Source organism: Colletotrichum lupini, chromosome 10 (assembly GCF_023278565.1).
Source record: "Colletotrichum lupini chromosome 10, complete sequence".
Taxonomy (NCBI): domain Eukaryota; kingdom Fungi; phylum Ascomycota; class Sordariomycetes; order Glomerellales; family Glomerellaceae; genus Colletotrichum; species Colletotrichum lupini.
Window position 1 is genome coordinate 1,477,388 of NC_064673.1, and position 19,448 is coordinate 1,496,835.

Sequence of the window (19,448 nt, forward strand, 5' to 3'; positions counted from 1 at the left end):
CCGCACACCATACGGATACCCTAACTTGATATCCGTACAAGTTCCCATCTCAAAAATACTCTCTGTCCATGCCAACCAGAAAGAGGTTATTCCCACATCGTCAGCCACAATTGAGGCGCGGTCGTCGTATACCATACAGCCCCGGTCGACAGTACCTCGCTTCTCCAATTCCAGGTCCATCTCATTTTGGCATTTGCGCTCCTCTTCTGTCAGAAATACGAGTCAAACCAACATTACCTATTCGTATTACTCGTATACGGAAAACCGACCGCGTATTTCCCTTCATCATTCGTGTGCTGTTCATCATCCTCTGTTGGTTTCGGTATGTACTCGCCCCTTCCAATCTCACCTTGCCCATATTCAATGTCTCTCACCTCCGAAACTCAGTTTCGGCTGTGACTTTGTACTACCACCCTAAAACGCGCCCCCATCTCGAACAACAACCTCACTACTTTTCAGCCCCAAATGACCTCCCCCTCCCCCGTCATCTAATTCGGTTTTGTTTCGAAACATGCAGCCTCCCATCGATCCATCAATCCCTCCCCTCGCTCCTCACGGCTCCCACGGTCGATGAAAGTATGCTTATGCCACTTAAACACGGACGCCTCAAATCCGCCATCAGATCCCCCAGGGCGGTTCAAAAACGCATTGTAGATGATTCTGGTCGTGAAATAGGGGTGAGGTGCCACCATCGACGCCTCCTTCCTTGGAAGCCCCGTCCACCGAGGAACGCGTCCGATCAAGAAGACACCAAGGCTCCTAGCGCTGCCAGTCCGCTCCGAAAAGAATCCTGCATACCAAACTATTTTGCGCATGACGCCAGTCCGCCCGGCTTGATTGAGCCTCATCTCAAACCTCCGATCAACAATACTAGGAAAAGGGGAACGATCTACTGTACACGGAAAATGACTTAGTAACGAGGCAAACCCCCAAACACAACAACACATGGAATCATCAGATCCCCCATTGCTAAGAAAGTTCACTCAACCGACCTCCCTCTTAACTACCAACTGCAACTTACGGCGAAAAAGGGGACATGGAACAATGGACTTTACCATCGTCAACTCCGTCGGGGGAGTCGGCGTACATGGTAGCTGCTTAGGCATGTGAAATGTACACCCACAATCTCCGTAGGAACAGTAATCCATTCTGTCTCCATTCATTCCATCCACACCCCGAATCCAGATAATCAGATCATATTACCCACCTTCGAAATCCGCTCTCTCCTTGTCCTCGCATCCAAAACTAAACGCTAAGCTTTTCCGCCAAAAACACCCCCCTAAAAATCGAATGAAACACCAGCAGCATCTAATCACGCTCACCAGCTGCTCAAAATTTCCCTTGCGGCCAAATCACCAATGACATCAACCCACCACCTACACACCCACATACACACATACATTGGAGTCAGGTATCCGTAAACAAAAAACCCAACATGCATCTTCATCAGGGCTACCGTCTACGAGATTTCCATCAGAGGCTCAGAGCACAAAACCCACCCCACATCGAAAAGTTGCGATCGACGGCGCCTTGCTTCCGCCCATCCCCCCCCTCCCCGGCCGTGACCTATCCGTACCTCTTCCGACCCTCCATCTTCTTCCCTCTCTCTACCACACTACAAGTAGGTGCGAAGTACACAACTCCAAGTTTTCAGGTTTCCTCACAACGCACAAACAAAATCCTTGCAACAGCAAGGCTCTACGCGAACAATCATAAGCAGTAAAAGAGTCTGAACCCCTGGTGCCCTGTGCCATCTATGATTCATCCAACATGTGCCTCCGTCCATCGTTGCAACGTCCATCCCCCGTACTCCCGTATCCGATACGCACACACATACGCACTCGAGTCCCCGAGCCTTTTCCTCGCCGGCCCCGGTCCGACCCATCGAGAAGGACTCTTGAAGCGTTGCCCGAGACTGCGGCGTTTGTCTTGACGCGATACTCATGATCATCACATACTCATTGTACACCATATGGCGAAGACATGCATCATTTGTACGCGTTCGATTGATATTGTGATTGTCGCAACTAGCTACAGAACTTTTCTTCCGCTCCAGTGACCATTGTGCACACTCTGCTGTTCGGTCCCCCAAGACATCCGGTGACGGGCTACACAGCCTGTAACCTCGACGCGAGGCCTCCATCTTGGGCTCAGCTCGACCAGCTTCGTGCAGCCTCCACAGTCCCGGGTCACTCTATGACGTGTCGTGGATGCATCATCACCCACAAGTGTGTGCCCATGGAAAGAGGAATGGTGCCAAAACTGCTACCATTTGTAACCAATCTCACCCATCCATCCATCGTGAATTTGTCCAAGTCGTTTCGCTGTTGGCTCATGGCCCGCTCGTGTATGTACAAATGCCGCCATCGTCATACCCTAAGAATCGTAGCCCGACTCTCGTACTGGGAAGGCAGGGCTCTTCGTCTACGATCACTTGGCTCTGCCTTGTAAAGAAACCCCGCCGATGTGGAGGATCGCCTTTGGGCTGTCGACAACTCCCAAACCGCCAGTTGAAAGGGGAGATAGAGAATTGAAATTATGGCAGCCGTCGTCCTCTGCGTTCGTGTTGCCCATGTGATGTGTTCGTGTTCGTGTTCAGTGGCCTTATGCCCATAATGTACTGCGGCGAATGTCGATCCTAACTGATCAACCTTATCACGCCTGGTGTTGCCGCGAGGGCCACCCAATCCAGAATCCTTCTATGCAGAGTCGTTAAATGAATGGAAACGCCGTCCTGGTATCTCAAAAACGCAATGCGAAGACCGAAAATTGGTACCTGGACCGAATTCGTGTACGTCGTAAACGAGTGTATGACATCTCGTTGTCTTGGTCCGCCCGATCAATCCATCGACCTTCAAGTGTCAGGATCCGGATTGGTCGCCCGCAAGACTGGTTGATGAACCTTGCGGGAGTAATCTTGGTCGTCGCGTAGGGTATTAATACTCTCTGCACTCTTGTTGTGCACGTAGAGGCCTCTCGGAAGAGGATCCAGGCGAGGGTCATGAGCGAGAAGGCGGCTCCGGCGATGATCGCTTGAGGCGTCGGGATCCCATCGTCCTCCATCAACAGTGACAACCATTTCGGGGTTTCGTGGCGAGCCGGTCATGCCGGCGGAACTACCACGATGGCTAGGCTCGTCGTACTTGTCGTTCTCGTTTTGCTGCTGTCTCCGACGTCTGAAGAACAAGAAGAGTCCCAGTCCTGCAATGGCCACAACAGCGGCAATAACACCGACCACGATTCCAACAACAGCACCGGTGCTGGGTCCATTCGACGACGATTGGCTGCCGGGCGTCAGTTCGGAGGCGCCCGTTGCTCCCTCGGTGCCCGTGGCAGTCGGCGTAACGAAGATGGTCCTCACGGTTCCGTCGGCTGTCACCGTTTGAACCGTCGATCTCGGTTTGCTACTACTCGAAGTCTGGATTTTCAGTCAGCGTTTGCTCGTGTCAGTGACACACCCCCTCATTTGTCAAATGCAGGTTTACGGGCACGGCATGTTGTTGGGACTTTTTGAGAGCATACAGATGTTGTTGACGTAGTCGTCGTTTCCGGATCGGGCGTGACTGTGTTCTGAATTGTCTCAGTTTTTACTGTTGTGATGACTTGTACGGTTGTTGCAGGCGGGGCCGGAGGGGCCTGGTTTCCAGACGATTAAGCCAAGGCATCACACGTGGTGGAGGTGAGACGATGGAGTCTGGGGATGAGGTTCGGGATCGTGTAGGGTATGGAGATCACGCAGAATCACGCATGCAATTCACGATACATGGCTGAGGGGATTGTACTCACTTGTGTAGTAGTGCTGGCTGCTGCCTTGGACGATGACGAGCTGTCACCTCCGCTGCCGGCGGTGCTGGTAGGAGTCTTCGCCAGCGTCAGGTATCCGTAGTAGTTGGGCCTTGAGCCGCAGTGCTCGATGTCGTAGCCGGGACAGATATCATTGCATTTGTCGCTCACTTCGGCTTCGCTGGACGCGGCCGGCGCGACATCAGAGCACCAGCAGGACTGCCACTGGACAATGGCAAAGGCGTAGTTCTTGTCTCGACAGAAGTCGGTGCATAGTCCATTCGTCTGCCATGTGCTGAGATCTATTATAGATGTGAATTAGCCATTGCATGCGCGTGGGCAGAGGAAGGCAAGGGCAGAGCTGGCCGAGGATGTTGAAAGCCTCAAGTAGCGTTGCCATGTCATGTCTTGGGAGGACTCCAACGTACTTGCGCTCATGGATGCCGTGTTCGTATTAGAGCAGAGGTTCTGCGTCAATTGTCGAGGCATGAGGATTTCGGGTTCTGGCGCAGCCTGAGCCATTGTCGCCCATGATGATAGCGCCAAGGCAAAGATGCCCAAGCATCTCGTCGTTCGTTCGGTGAAAGTCATGATGGATCCGTCCCGGTAGACAATTGTACTGAGAGATTTTCGGTCAGTATAGACATTCTAGATTGAGGGGGAAGAAGTAATTTTAGGTTGACAAAATAAGCTCGTAACCAATGGCTGGGCTTCTCAGGACTCTGGACTTACACTTGCTGGAGTCAGACGCTCACGGGGCTGACATCTGACGTCTGGATCGGTCGGTGGGCGGCGGGAGGAAAGGTTAAAAGGTGCTCCCAAAGGTAAGATGCTGTGCCTGTCCTACACGACCACGCAGGCAAGCGGGAGACCGCAGGAGTCGTTGATGATGACCTTGAGTGTCGTCCGCAGCTGGTCCGAATTTCGAGTATCGACTATCGTTGCTTGAAACTGGAAGGGTGAAAGCCGCAAAATAGGTGCCGACTCGAATGAGGTTGAGGCCGGGAGGTGGGAGAGAGAGAATGGGAAGGTAAGTAGGCCGGGCCGTGGCGTTTGGTACGAGATTTGTTGGCGCCAAGTGTGAATGGGGAAAGAGGGCGAAAGGGTTCGGATGTGAAAACCCAAGAGTGAACGCGGCGAATAATTACTGGCAGCCGAGAGTAGCCAAGCACCGATGGACCAGTGACTGAGATGATTGCCCCTAGAGACAACTAGCGCGATGATTGAGGATAAGAATTGGGGACCTTTTGAGACAAGAGCAACGAGACGACCGGGTGCGCAAGAGTCCGAGTATAATTATGGTCCTCCCTCTTTTTATTAATGAACAGCGTCCTTGTTCCCTCGATTAAGGTGTGGCCTGAGGGTCAGGGATGCGCAGGGTCTGTCAATCAGGCAGGGCCGATGCTGTCTTTGTCGTCCAGAAGGTTGTCGGCCTTGCTGTGATGTGGTCGTGGCCCGGATGGCGGAGAGGAGGGGAAGAGAGTGAGGAGGAGGGAAGGAGGAGAAGGTGTGGAGGAAAGAGGTGAAGTGAGGGTGATGTTGGAGAAGTGGTGATGGTCAGGCAGCCCCGGGTAGAAAAGAAGCAGGCGCCAAGAGGAAGGAAGCGAAGGGAAGGAGACAAGCCGCAAGAGCAGGGAAGAAAGTGGACAAGCGAGCGAGCGAGCGAGGTGGAATTGGTGGTTGGTGCCGAGCAGCAGAAGCAGCAGAATGCAATTCGTAAGGTATTAACCGGTATCTGCAGCTACAACGGCATCGGCAACAGGGCAAATGCAGCAGGCTAGCAGCGACAGCACCTTGAGGTAGCTAGCTGGGAGTAAGACCCAGGACCCAAGACCCAAGCAAGCAAGGGCCGGGGAGGGAAACGAGAGACTGGGTGCAGGCAAGAGCTGCAGCGAAGCGATTGTGATGGTGGTGGTGGTGGTGGTGGTGGTGGTGTATTCCCCCTCTGTACCTATCTGGACGGAGTGCGAATACTGCGTAGGTACGAACACAGAGATTTATGAGTGTGTCTCTTGTCGGTCTTGCCGGGGGATGCTTGCTTCACCAAGTTCACCAACAGAGACAAAGGCGCGAAGGCGGAGGCAGAGAACGGGTGGGAACACTAGGAATAGCGTAGAGAAGAAAAAGTTGACGATAATGACAAGAAAAGGATAAGGGAAACGAAGGGAGTCTAGCTAGGCAGGCAAGGAAGAAGAGAGAAGGAGAGAAGATTCCAATATCGAAAAAGAAGGTGGATCGAGGAAGAGGAGTTACAGGTAAAGAGGCAGAAGCCAGGTCACGGCTGCGGGTTGTTTTCTGGGAGCGAGAAGAGGTAGGGATCGTGGATGGATGGAGGGGAGGGGGGGCGTGTCACGGTGGCTACGGATACCATGGATGATCATGAATTGGCATGGGCATGGGGAGTATCAGTAGAAATTTAGAATGGCACAATTGGGAAATCCGAGGAGGACGACGGGGGGAGAGGAGGATTAGACGCTAGAGACAAGACGGTCATGGAGTGGATTTCTTGGGATGATGGGATGGCAACTGTCCGTGTGTGGAAGACGAATGAGGCGAGCACGAGCCGAGCAACGACCACCAAAAGCCAAGAACGACGCACGCAGCAGCAGTCACTGGCAGGCTGCAGCACCTGCCAACCAGCACCGGCAAAGTTGCAACATTGGAATTGGAAGGAAAGCCCAACGAGCGGGTGGTTGGAACTTGCCTTGCAGAAGGAGAGAAAAAAACAAAAAGTGGATTTGACGTGACTGGAGTGGGGCCATCAAACCAGGACCAGGCAGGAAGGACACGACCCCATTTGATTGCGACCAGGGCCAGGAAGGAACCAGGACGGGGGTGGGTGGTTCTTGCTTCTGCTGTGTACTATGTAGATACTGCGAACAGTCCAAAATCCACGCACACTCTCTCCTCACCTCAGCTCACCTCGATCACGTTCTCTGGGCTCTTTCTTCGCTCTGTGTGTTTCTCTGTGTGTTTCCCTTACAATGCTCATCGATCCCAATTGCACCCAAGAAAACAACAGGCCATCGCATCTTTCATCCGATTGGACGTGCCAATGCCAATGCTCTTCTCTTCAAGTATCAGAGTGGAACACGACAGCTGAGAAACCCAACAGCATGACCCGGTGGATCATCCTCACCCATGTTGTGCGTTGCGTCCGCGTGCGAGCTTGCGAATGGCCCGCCAGAGACAAACTCGGTGCTGGTGGCGGTCGATGGAACACGCTCAGCGACAAACCACAACCCTCTCGATATGTGGACGCGTGCCGCCCATAGTACCTCAAGCTACGAATACTCTAAGGAGTACCGTCCTAATAAGAGACGCCAGAAGAATTATCAAAGACCATCACCACGCACATGGTACCCAAGCATGTGTGTAACGACGTTGCAACTTTACCGTTGCATTCGCATCCAATCCGGATCAGTGGACGGCCGGCCGGCCATGAGCCCTGCGATTGGGATAGCAGCAAGTGCGCCTCCTGCCTGTCTTGTGAAAGCCGCAAGCTAACAAAGATACAGAGAGCGAAACTCCGTATACACAGCAGATATACCGGCTATGCCACTTGTGTCCAACCGCATAACAAGCCCTTTCTCACGACGACACAACTTGCATAAAGATAACCAAGTGCAACAAGCGGAAGTTAATACTTCGTTCTTCAGTCAGCACCAAAAGGACCCTTTCGTCTTTTCGCCCTGCCTATACAATGCTCGCCGACCCTTCGCCGTCCTCGCCATCTTGGACCTGGTTTCCCTGACTCTTCAAGCTGCCCTACGGCAGGGGAGTTAATTATCTCCAGCCGACGGACAATCAGCGAGAGAGGTGCCAAAACCACAAACCCCCCACCATTGGCACTGAAGTCGACACGACATCCCGGTCACAGCAGAATGGCCCAAGGAGTCCCGCTTCGCGCGCGCCCGGCGCATCCATCCCGAGCTCGGCCTGATGTAGCTTAGACCGGCTGTGGCGTCGTGAGCAGCGCACTGTTAGTCGAGCTTGCAGGGGTCTCGACGAACATCCAAATCAAACGCAGCATGCGGACGGACCGACAGAAGTGCCCGAGAACGAACCAACGATGCGGCTGTGTGAGTGGATGAGCAGACGCGGCGTCCGTCAATCTCAATCTTGCGTTCCTCCCGCCGCCGTGTCGAAATGACTGAGAGTCTGTCAATCCCATCAATGCTGTCTAAGCGGCAGGCATCGCGGCGGCAGCCACATGCTTATCACCGCCGCCAACTCCATCCTTCTTCTTCTTCATGATCTTTTGTTCTCCATCTACGCAGTATGGGTCTCGGACTTGAGTGAGAGAGAGACTCGAATGAATGATGGATGATCTGTCACTCCCAAGATGCACCTTCAAGAACCCCCTGCTGCCTCTCTACTTTACCCCTGCTCCTTTCACACCCCTAATCCCCTGAGCCCATGTTGAATGTCGTCACTCTCCACTCTCAAGCTCCAGAAAGCACCGACCAGCAAGCGCTTGACTTCTTTTGTCTCTATGCTCGTTGATAGGTGGATCTGGCATGGCACAAAAACAACATAAAAAACAGCTGGATACGGATGGATACGTTGTCTCTCTGGCCGCTTGTGCCGTGCCTGGCAACACAAACTAGACATGCGTACCCGGGAGGCATGATGCCTGCATTCCTTGCCGTAGCCCGACATCTTCTCAGCTGCCTTCAGCGGCTGTCTCTGTCTCTCACTCAAATTCTCTCCCTTTCCCCCTCACCCAAGGCCTTCAAGCTCTCCACAAAAACCCCCCAACTCCGATACCCCAAACCCCCGGGTACAACATCAGCTGAAGTCAAGCGCTGGAACAGCGACAGAGTTCTCCCCCACAGCGATGATCTCGTCGCTAAAATACCAGACACAAGCAAGGGTGGGCGCCTCCACGGATCCAATTTACACTGCCAACTTTGGAACATGCTATTTTGCTTTACCGCCCGCCCTCGCTGTCACCCATTCGCTCATTCAATCGGTGAGGGATGGATGGATGGGTGGGTGGATGGATAATCGATCCGCCTCGAGTGAGGCAACACACTCACAGAACAACACACACCATGCCGTAGTGAATACGATGTCGGAGATGCGCGCTGCAGCGTCATGTTTGAGCCTTGACTGCAGTCCAATTCCCGCGGCTCCGGGGAATCCAAAAGCTTTAACGTGGTTGGACATTTCGACGTCTAAATCAACCCCTTCAATCTTGTTGCTTATCTTATTCCGCCCACTTTGCTGATTGTTCCCAAAAAATGTCTGAGTCGTGAATGCATCCACCATCAGACAGAAACCTCCACATTGACATTTGTTTTGCGGACATTTCACACTCGCTTGTTCTTACGTGCAAGGCGGCCACGTTTCGTCCGTCTTATCCTGCCTCTCGGTCTCTGGGGCCATTGTTGCTGTGCTGAGAACACCTCATGTCACTCGTACTCACTCGCTCTCATACTAATGACACCAAGTCTATCTCACAAGCATTCGGTTCTTCTCGCATCCTTCTGGCCGGTTGCTACCGTCTCCTCGTCTTATCCTCATCCGGCATTGAAGTCCTGCTTGTTCTCTGGTTACGAGTTGGCTCTCAGTCACCTCTCACAGGCTATTCCTCAACAATATTGTTTGCAGAGAGGTAGTCACTCTATACGAGGTCAGGAACACCATGGCCGGGGGCGCCGGTTGTTTCGGGGGCGCAAACGACATTAATAACATGTCTACTATATGATACTTTACCTCACTTAGCCGTGGACATGGCGCCTGGATATCCCATTGTTTGCCGGGCTGTCAGCGACTGCTCTCATCTTGCCCCGGACTTCGAATACGTACCTTTTTACTCGCACCGCTTTCCGGCCTGTTTTTCGTATCTCTTGCTTGGTGTCGTTGCCCGCCCAAACGGGCTGACGCTGATAGACAAGTACGGTCCCGGAGCGGGTTACCTGGAGGCCAGAGCCCGCTGGCACGCCGAGTCATTTCTGGTCCATTACACTCCATTCTGCCCGGTTCTCTCGGCTCACGTCCATGATTCATCTACACCAGATACCAGGCCACGTCCATCTGCATAGGCATTCAGTCCAGCAGCCGGATCGCGTCCGTCGTTGTTCTCGTCATGGAACTGTTCCTCTCCCACGTTCTCACCCGCACTCACACCCACCAAACACACCAGTTCAAACTCACCATACACGCACTCGCCTGGCGCGCCGATAACAGCATAGCACCGCGACAAAATGCGTGTTAGCGTTGCCGCTACTATGGGAAAAGCCCCCCCGTTGCAATTCCCCCATCATGGCCTGAGCCGCCGCATCAGGTTACACCCTCAACGCTCTCCCTGACTACCGTACCTTACCCTCTTGCTGCAAAGGGATATGTCCCCTTTTGCTCGTTGGGAACCATTGATTTTGATTTGTGAGCATCGACGAGCCTTCCCCTTCCCAGGGCAGGAGCACCGGCGCCAAACACATGCGGCAGTGCTTTACCGACTTGGTCGCGCTGTTTTGGCTCTTGGGCCGCTTTCTGTTAATTGTGTGTGTGCCTGCCACTGTCACCCTCCGAGTTGCTCTGCCTTGGACACACACGCTTGTCATCCTGGTCTTCAACACATCCCATGTCCGGTAAATCGAAGCTATCGTCTTAGCAAAGAAAGGAACACCGGACGAAATCCTCAGCATCCTGGCTTCTATCAGCACCAGCAAGTTGTAGAGAAACCGTGCGAATCCATGACCGTGGTCACGTCGGGGAGCTCTTAGGCCCCATTCGGCAACGCTCGAGGCAATGGTCGCATGCATCCAAACAACCGGAGCCGCAGGGGTGGCGGGCAAGCTTCCAAGTTCTACCTTCTGGTACCATGGTTATCTCGAAACATCAGCCTAGATGCGCCACCTGGGCAAAGAGGCAGAATATTACGGCACTTGTTTTCCAGAACCCCGCCACAAGCAGTAGTTGGTTCAACTGTTTTGGAGGATCCCGGAGAAATAGTTACTCGCTTCTGTTCAGTAATGCTTCACAGAAGAAAAGGACGGGTGGCTAGGGGACGATGGAATAGGTGTGCCACGATATTCCCCGCCGCTCATTCATCCCACCACCCCCGGAACGCCGAAAACCTTCAAGTTCAAGCCCGCCTGAAAGCTTCCCGATCGGAGACCGGGGCCCCATATTCACAAACCTCGCCGACTTTCGGCAAGAGCTCAATCATATGCGCTGCCCAGACTGCCTTAGAAGCTACAACTTGTTCTGACAAGGCTCACCTGCGTCGCATCATGATATTGATAGTCGGGCACACCATGCGGCGAGAATTCATCATGTTAGTCCGACATCCCCATGACAAAGCGTGGGTACGATTTACCACCACACGACGAGCTTCGACTTCGTATCACCAACCTCGTGGTTTACATCTGCATCTGCATCTGCATCTGATAAACAAGGCCTCCCGGAAGACAGAGGGGACCAATCCTGCCGTAGATGCCACGCCATTTCGGCACGAATCGGGCCTCATGCCGCAAAATCGTATGCGGGAACGCGGTGCCGGATCCGGGGGCTGGTTTCTCTCTCTTGCCTCCACAGTCACCAGGCTGGCACAGAGGGTCGCAAATCCGCGGCATAGTTTCTTGCACGATATTTCTGCTCATGACTTCACTTTTGCTTGGAAGATGCGAGAAGCTTGGGTGTGTGCTCTACACTTTGCCCACGCATTACAACTCTTTGGTGTCGGACGGAGTTGCCAGAACCAAAAAGGCCGAATCGCTTCCGCAGACAGAGCCATCTACTCCGGCCCCCGGGGGAGGATCTCGAAGAAATAAATAATCCAAAATCCAAAATCCAAAATCCAAAAAGTCAATTCAACCATCTCCAATGGATGCGGAGTCGGCTGCGGGGCAAAAGCGGCAGCGAGCAGGCTACTGTCTGCGGTAAGGTAGGTGAGCAAAAAATGACAACTTGACAAGGTCCTACCTGCTATCGACCGATGGTAGCAAGAAACAAGATTTGGTTTCCAAAGGCCCGATAGGTGCGGCGTTTTCTCCGTACAAGGAACAAGGTGGTTTTGGCCTACCTCTTTTTTTGTTGATTCTTTCCATCTTCTGATCTTCTTGAACCTTTCAAATCCCAGTCCTTCGCACTATCCAAACACCTGCAGCATTGAAACGAATGGCGGCAGCGCGAAGAAGATCGCAGACACATTCGCACTAATGGACCCCGGAGTCTCAGTGTCCCGAGTGCTGGTCTCCTCTTGGGTTTTCTTGGCTCTTCTGCAAATCGGTGCAACCCGCCAAGCGAGACGCCGTTCGCCGTTCATATCGTGACTGCATGTATGCATGTACATTGTAGAGAGGAGGGAGGGGGACGATCTTTCTCGGAGGCTCTTGTTGTCGAAATCGCAGGGAACCTACCCTCTCGCGCGCGATTGGCGAATGGCCTTTTTTTCCTAATGATGTGAACGACGAGCGGTTCCCTCCTCCCTTCTCTGTGGTGGAGGTGCTGTTGGTGGTGGTGGTTGCAGACTTGATGGTGGGTTGTATGCAGCGCGACGCCTGCATACGAAAAGGGATGGGGGTTGGATGCCGGAAAGATTGGGGGGATACGAGGCGCGATTCGGATCACATGAAGCCGTCGGGGGCGGGATTGAGAGCTGGGAGCATACGGGCGGTTCACCCAGAAAAGTCATCTCATCTTTTTTTTGTATTTGTTTCCACGGGCGGCAAAAGGCCTCGGGAATCAGATGTTTCTGGGGGAAGCAGACTTTGACTCTCACATGGTCTTGTTGTTTCTTGGATGAGTCTCGTCGGCTTGGGGGATGAATGTTCAACGCTACGATACCACGGCGGCAGTAGAAGGGGAATACTCACGGAAAGGGACGGCGTCGGCGTCGGCGGCGATTTCAGGAGCTTCTTGTCTAACATCTGCTTCTCGCTTTTTTACTCCACACTCCAACTGTACACTGTCTGTCCATCCCATTGTTCGAGATGGAAACCCTCTTCATCGGGTTCGTGCGCCGCACTAGTTTTTGGCTACAACTTTTCCCAAGCTCCTCTCCCAGTCGTCCCCCCTCTATCCACGGGGACTAGTGAAGCAGGCCATGAACACGGACCAAGATACGCGATGCCGGGCTTTCCAGTTGGACCTGTACGGGGCCATAGCTGTGCTTCTACAGTAGCTGAGTGGTAAGCCTTGAAGCTGGAGGAGGAGCTATGACTACGGAAGTCCTGACGTGCTCGACTTGTGGCCTCTTGGAGGGCAAGCTCTCCGCGGCACGTTCTGCCGTGCCCGTGATACGCAGTACAGTGTACAAGTGGCGAGAAAGGAGTCTTGACCGTCACATTGCAGGCCGTTGCAGTCTTTTGCTCTCACGGCAGTGATTGTTTCGCTTCACGCTGTCATGATGGAAGGATTCCTCGACGTGGACGAGTGTCTTTCGTCAGCGTCGAACCACACTTCATCACTGCCCAGTCATCGACCTGAAGGATGACAGTTGAGGTTTGGCAATCGCACGAGCTGCTACTACCACCACCAGGCTGAAGGCGTTTTTTTTTTTCTGAAACCCTATGTTAACCTGTCAGTGTCAAAGAAAGGACTCGTGTTACGAGGTGCCAATGGGAACTGCCACTGTCGCTGTCGAGATTGCGACCGCCTGGCAATCCAATAAGAATTTGGCATATAGCGTAACTAACCTACCTCCAGACTTCCCGTCGTTTCGTGTTAAGACGGTGTGATTGAGCCTCCTTTTCCTCAGTCGTTGTCAAAAACTCTGAGGGTGTCATCGCTTAACCAGGGACGAGGAGGCTTTTCTTGATAGTAATCCAGACTTGAGCTATTTACGGTTCCCTTTCAGCCTCACAATTGTAACCCTCTGAGATGGTCGAACACTGGTTGGAGAGTACTTTAACGTCAAGCACTATCCTGCCAGCGTGATAAGCCGTACCAAAACTTCATGAAGACTGCGAGAATTCCTTGTATCAACAAAACTCGTGCATCATGGTGCCATGATTGACTTCAGTGTACCGCGAGAACGGACATCCACGCCTCTATTCCGGTTTGCTACTCCACGACTCACCCCCGCCATCCAGCCACACCGAACCCTGTAAGATCGTCAATGGTCGAACCCAGGTCACAATCTGTGCTCAACGAACTCTATCATCTATAGAATATCAACAACGCTCAAGTGGACGGAGCTCTATCACAGCGCAAGGCGGCGGGTCACGTCATGTACGCATCCGCACAGGTGCAGCGTGACTGCCCGCTTTCGGTGGAGATATGCTCGGTGCGGGGCCCAGCACCAGGCAGCGGATATGTGCGTTGACAGGACAGGGCCTTGGGAGATATTTGTGGTTCAATGTATGCTTTTAGGGAGTATGGTTGGTTCATTGACGAAAACAGAGAGGTTGGAGAGGTTCTTGTTTACGAACAAATCAAGTCGGGCGACGGCGGTTGCGGCGGTGGGAGTCAAATCATAAAATGGACTGAGAGTGTGAAGCCGCAGCAGCAGCACCAGGTAAGACATGTCCGCGAGACGGCAGATTCAAACTATCTTGCGACTCGAAAGGACTCGCAGATGAGAGTATACCGGCCGAAAGAGTTGGAAACGCAGCGCGGGGAACTACCTCCATCAATGATCAACGGTCCCAGGTCCCAACCACCTTGCCCATCGCAAACGTGGGGGGAGGAGCAGGAGTAACGAGATGCGTGACCATCCAGCCGGGGTGCCGGCATGCCGGCTGGCTGCGTTTGCACGCCTGTTTTTTTCCAACAACTTGTTTTTGGCCTTGTTTCTTGTTTATCTTGTGTGATGTTACACGCCCGACTCACCGCATGTTCCCCCGTGTGGTTTCACCATTTCGCCATGTCCTTTCGTGCGACGCTCTTCGAGTTCTGGATAGATGAAACCGTCTCGTGAAGCTGTCTCTGAGAACAGAGGGGATCATGAGAACACAAGACATGGCGGCAGAACATGAGCCATGATAGTTGAGCACTCGAAAGGTTATCCGACTGCTGGTTGAGGATTGGTTGGCGGGCCGAGCTGTCGTTGTTTCGGCGGTGGCCGGGCCAGGATCGGCCGCGTGCTGTTCCCGCCGAAGCCGCACGCGGGGGCAGAGCGTTGCCCTGTAATAGTACGGTTGTGCCGCCGTGACCTGCGAGCCCTGGACGTGGACTTATGTGCTGATCCCATGGTCTTATCGCCTGTCGACTATCTAGTGGCTTTGGGATATGGTGTCCGTACCTACGGGACTAGTATCCGAGCTTGGCACAGCCGTACACAATGCTGATGTTTTCGTGATGGACTCGAACGACTTGCTTCACGCTTCAACCTCTTTTCAAGTTCACAGATTGCTTCCCCCAATGTCAGGATAACCCCTCCAGTCTCAGGGGCAACCCGCAAAAAAGATGGTGGAGCGCTTTGAGCCGCCCGCGTCCCGCCCGGAGGCAAAGGCAATTCCGGAACAACTTTGGTGCGGTCTTCGATTCATTCTCACGCGGCGCACGTGGGCCCTCCAAAGGTGAGCCACGCCGCGGACGTCCAACGGGGAGGAAACCAGTGACGTGACGCTCGGCTAAGCTCTGAGGCTCACTCTCACTCTCACTCTCATTCTCACTTCTCACTCTCGAGTCTCCCTCAACAGTAAAAGTATCTGAACCTCACATGTCCGCGCCCCGTCCCCCTCCCCAAACCTTCTCTTTTTCTGACTACTCCCTTGGAGAGAGTGTGTGGGAGAAGTAACGCGTGGGAGACTCGGTTTTTGCTGTTTGTACATCGTTTCTTCTTCTTCTTGTGTACCTAATTGGACGTCATTTCAAAGAACCGAGTCTCGGGCATATCCCCCTTTTCTTCAACGGTTCCAACAAGACTCTGCTGCCGAGCATTGCGGTGGGGACCCTCTCCGTGCCGGAGTCCTGCAGAGCACCGCACCGCGAGCGAGCCAAACAAGGTGCCAGGAGCTCCGTCATCCGCGTCTCACCCGAGAGAGGAGCCTCATCCGTGCATCGCGGACCTCTCGGATCACACCCCCCCGTCCGCGTCTCTGCATCTCAGTACAACCTCACTCATCCCGCTCACTCGCTCACTCACTTCAAACGAGTGTGTGTATCACTCACTCACCTACTTACGCGTGCCCTGTATCACACACTCTCACACACCCCCGCGGTTTATAGACCGCGGTGTAGCCTCACAAGATGCGCTTTCACTGCATGCCCCTCCTCTACGTCCTCTCCTTCTTCCTCCTCGTCTCAGCCCTCTTCTCCGTCCTTCTCTCACTAGCTCCCTGCTTCGTCAAGTCCAAGAACCACTGTTACCGCGGCTATGAATCCCACTACTCCTTCGACGTCGACAAGGCCGACCACGCCGAATGGATGAGGGCCATCCCGGACGAGGCCAACCTCACCTCCCTCTCCATCCCGGGTACCCACGACACCCTCACCTACGACCTCACCAACCAGGTCTTCCAATGCCAGAATCACAACCTCTCGGCCCAGCTGCACGCCGGCATGCGCTACCTCGACATCCGGGGCCGCCTCGTCAACGACTCCATAGAGATCTACCACGCCTCCATGTACACGGGCCACTCCTACACGGAAGTCCTCCTCACCCTCTTCGACTTCCTCGACGACCACCCCAGCGAGACCATCGTCATGCGCCTCAAGGAGGAGGGCAGGCCCCTCGGCACAAACAGCATGACCTTTGAGGACGCCTTCAACTACTACCTGCACAACTCCACCGCCACCTCCCCCGGCGCCAAATCCCACTTCCGCAAGCACAACCCGCGCAAGCCCTACCCGACCCTCGGCGCCCTCCGCGGCAAGATCTTCTTGCTGCAAAACTTCCCCTCAAAGGGCCCCGAGAGCCCTTACGGCGTCATCTGGGAGTCGGCCGACATGGTCCTGGAGGACCTCTGGATCATCCCCAGCGTCGAGCACCTCTACATGAAGTGGGAGGCCGTCGAGAACGCCCTCCGCCGCGCCGCCACCGCGAAGCCGCACGCTAACCGCGTGCTCTACCTCGCGCACCTGAGCGCCAGTGTCGGCGTGCTGCCCATCGAGGCCGCGGCGGGGAACCTGAACCGGACGGTGGCCGGCATCAACGACCGCACCGGCGACTGGCTCGCTGCGACGGCGGACCGGGGGGACAGCGGGATGACGGGTGTCGTGATTATCGACTTCCCCGGCAAGGAGCTGGTGGATCTGGTACTGGCGCGGAATAGACCGCTGACGGACCGGAGTGCCGAGTTGTGAGAGGTCCGAACGTAGAGCTAGAAGTGTTTACCTCACCCCCGGGGCGGAAGTTTGTCGTATATCAAGCGTAATACCATTGTTCTTTGATACTCCACCGTTGCTTGTCTCTTACCCTCTTCATGATTAGCGCGGTCTTCGAACGTTACGTCTATCTGCTCTACACGATTCATGCGTTTCCAGCATACACGCCCCTTCCACGTTGCGAAAACTAAGGTAGACCATGTTTCCACGCAGGCAAGACAGAATCACAATGCCCGAACCGAAAGCTTCATAAAAGACTGCCTCGTTTTCGTTCTCGTCTCCCAGGGCAAACTACCAGACCGCCAGCTTTTCGAGACGTTGGTCATAGCGAAGCGGGGTGGAAACAGCGGGATTTGGACGTCAGAGGCTCGATTCCTCAAAAAGAACACTATGGATGCTGGTAAGGGGTTGGTTCAGCGGTCGGTTCATACTTGTCCAGACGATGAGCCACGGCAACGGTTGAACCAAACGATAACTTGCTTGACGGGTCTCGCTCCACTCTTCCCCTTGCTCCTTTTCCTTCTCGCTCGCCGACCCGCCCGAGATGAGGATCTTCGCCGGGGAAAACGACTAGCGTCGGAATCCGGGTGATCCGCGTAGCCCGAAACGGCGCCGGCCTTGATGTGGAGTTGTTTGACGAGGACCTATTACGCATTCTACTTTTTCGGTGGTGTATTTTTTTTCTGCCCGGCCGGCCGGCGACGCAAGATCCCTCTGTTCCTTTCGGTGTCTGTACCCTTTGGGTTAATTAGTTTGGCTGATTGAGTGGATAAGATCTCATCGCGAATCAAGGTTTGGATAGGGACCATAGGGGGTTCGTGAGGGTACTAATGACCCCTTAGACCTGTTTGCCATCCATCTGTGTGATTCGGGCCTTTTGGAAGGTAAACAGGACACACGCGCGTTTAGAGATCCTCTCGGTTGAGAATGTTCTCTATTCGGGCCAAGCTACAGAGAGCGGAGGGACCCTCTTCTTTGTTCGTTGTCGACGCCGGCTGTGTCGACTGCTCATCATCATCAACGACATGGCCGACGCGTCTGCGGAGAACCCTCCAGTCGGATATGCGTCAATTTCTCCCGCCATCTCGATCTCGATCTGCTAAACGCAAGCGACTGCTACGTGATGTTTCCTTGACGCCGTCCCACCTCGGCTAATCCATTTCTCATCAGGTGTTTCCCTAAACCCCCACAATTGGTAGCCATTTTTTTCGACGCCAACTACGCAAGTGGCGGTTTCAGCTTGTGTGCGTTCCCGAGCTGCCAAACCAGCTTGAGGGCCTTTTTGGATCCCCCGTTTGTTGGCGTTGCTGGGGCTCAGAGAAACGGAGCATGGTAATTTGTGGTCGAGGTTGTGTTGTTCGATGGTGATTGGTTTCATTCATTTCTTGGTCGTGATTTTTCACCAAGCCCTCTGCGGCTCTACCTCGTGGGACTAGAGATCGTCAGGAACGTGGATATCGCCGCACCATCCTCAGTGCTTAAAGAACCCCTACGGTAGCCACGCACACGGAGCTGAGGGACGATCTTCATGGACAGCTCCGTACACGGTTTTCCTTAGCCCCGGGGATGGAAAACTTTGTGAATGGCCTGGAACCCAATATGAAAACCGGATCGATCGAGGAACTTGTGGTTTTAAAGCGGAGATTTGATTGATGTCGTTTGTCGTTGATGGAACCTATTCGTCGGTTCTAAGCTCAACCCCATCATGCTCAGCTACATCGCTCTCCGTCGGCCAAGATCGAAGCTTGGGAGAACCGAGTCCGATTGCCGAGTTTTTGGTGCGAGCAAAGCTGTTGACGCAAGACGCTCCCCGCCTCTTCCCCTTCTCTTAGCGTCAGGCCCGAGAAGGGAGCTTTTGTTCTTGCCTAGTTTGTTAGGCAGAGTACTTTCAGAAGATCACTGGAGAGGAGCGAATCTTCAGATGGCACCACGGACGGGGTATGAGGGCACTCGCGATCACGTGGGCTTAGGGGTGAGAATGCACATCTTGAGTCGACATCGGGTCGGTTGCGTAGTAGCGGGTCGGATCTGTTGCTCTGTACTTGAGAGCTCAGTCATAGAGGTGATACTACGTAGGTTGTATGCTGGATAGAGGATGGTGTCTATGTTGAGAGATGAACCTACTGGGGGCTTTGTGTTTTGGTGATCTTTTGATCTTAATCAATTGATAGAATATGTACGGACGGCGCTGTCTGGCCGATCGATCTGGTTTTTGAAATGTGAGTAGAAAACTTGAAGACGACCGAGTGTCTGTTGCTCATAGCAGGACCGTGGGTTGATGCGTCTTGTTGCCGAAGTGAAATATGCGATTCAAACAAAACTCAGGTGTCCCAGAATGTACTATTTCGAGTCTCTACTTGTAAGGCAGCCTTGGCTACTGAGATCCTTATGCTTCTACGTAAAAGTGTGAGTTGGTCCACTATCCAACAAGGTAGGTGTAGTTA

At 53.7% G+C, this 19,448-nt stretch overlaps 5 protein-coding genes across 5 annotated transcripts; 3 read left to right on the plus strand and 2 right to left on the minus strand.

Annotated features, from left to right (window-relative positions):
- Positions 1-68: 68 nt before the first annotated feature.
- Positions 69-1,723, plus strand: CLUP02_17644 (uncharacterized protein; the record flags this gene model as incomplete). Its single annotated transcript, XM_049296552.1, has 5 exons — positions 69-894; positions 959-1,090; positions 1,186-1,229; positions 1,326-1,406; positions 1,451-1,723. 5 exons carry the CDS (start codon positions 69-71, stop codon positions 1,721-1,723), a joined length of 1,356 nt encoding a protein of 451 aa, XP_049137776.1.
- On the minus strand, positions 1,661-1,972 carry CLUP02_17645 (uncharacterized protein; the record flags this gene model as incomplete). Its single annotated transcript, XM_049296553.1, has 1 exon — positions 1,661-1,972. The coding sequence occupies one exon, from the start codon at positions 1,970-1,972 to the stop codon at positions 1,661-1,663; it is 312 nt and encodes a 103-aa protein (XP_049137777.1).
- Positions 1,973-2,854: 882 nt separating this feature from the next.
- CLUP02_17646 (uncharacterized protein) lies at positions 2,855-4,549 on the minus strand (the record flags this gene model as incomplete). Its single annotated transcript, XM_049296554.1, has 4 exons — positions 2,855-3,418; positions 3,787-4,085; positions 4,212-4,402; positions 4,539-4,549. The coding sequence occupies 4 exons, from the start codon at positions 4,547-4,549 to the stop codon at positions 2,855-2,857; spliced, it is 1,065 nt and encodes a 354-aa protein (XP_049137778.1).
- A 1,726-nt stretch (positions 4,550-6,275) lies between these two features.
- On the plus strand, positions 6,276-12,916 carry CLUP02_17647 (uncharacterized protein; the record flags this gene model as incomplete). The annotated part of the gene is made up of 29 exons (XM_049296555.1): positions 6,276-6,311; positions 6,368-6,739; positions 6,796-6,860; positions 6,899-7,037; positions 7,125-7,252; positions 7,302-7,564; positions 7,664-7,727; positions 7,783-7,926; positions 7,978-8,068; positions 8,234-8,292; positions 8,394-8,758; positions 8,850-8,985; positions 9,065-9,181; positions 9,240-9,391; positions 9,514-9,746; positions 9,815-10,001; positions 10,064-10,149; positions 10,204-10,374; positions 10,434-10,474; positions 10,537-10,706; positions 10,783-11,271; positions 11,336-11,429; positions 11,500-11,677; positions 11,736-11,800; positions 11,873-12,061; positions 12,144-12,242; positions 12,308-12,517; positions 12,591-12,702; positions 12,764-12,916. 29 exons carry the CDS (start codon positions 6,276-6,278, stop codon positions 12,914-12,916), a joined length of 4,608 nt encoding a protein of 1,535 aa, XP_049137779.1.
- A 3,011-nt stretch (positions 12,917-15,927) lies between these two features.
- CLUP02_17648 (phosphatidylinositol-specific phospholipase C) lies at positions 15,928-16,983 on the plus strand (the record flags this gene model as incomplete). Its single annotated transcript, XM_049296556.1, has 1 exon — positions 15,928-16,983. One exon carries the CDS (start codon positions 15,928-15,930, stop codon positions 16,981-16,983), a length of 1,056 nt encoding a protein of 351 aa, XP_049137780.1.
- Positions 16,984-19,448: the final 2,465 nt, after the last annotated feature.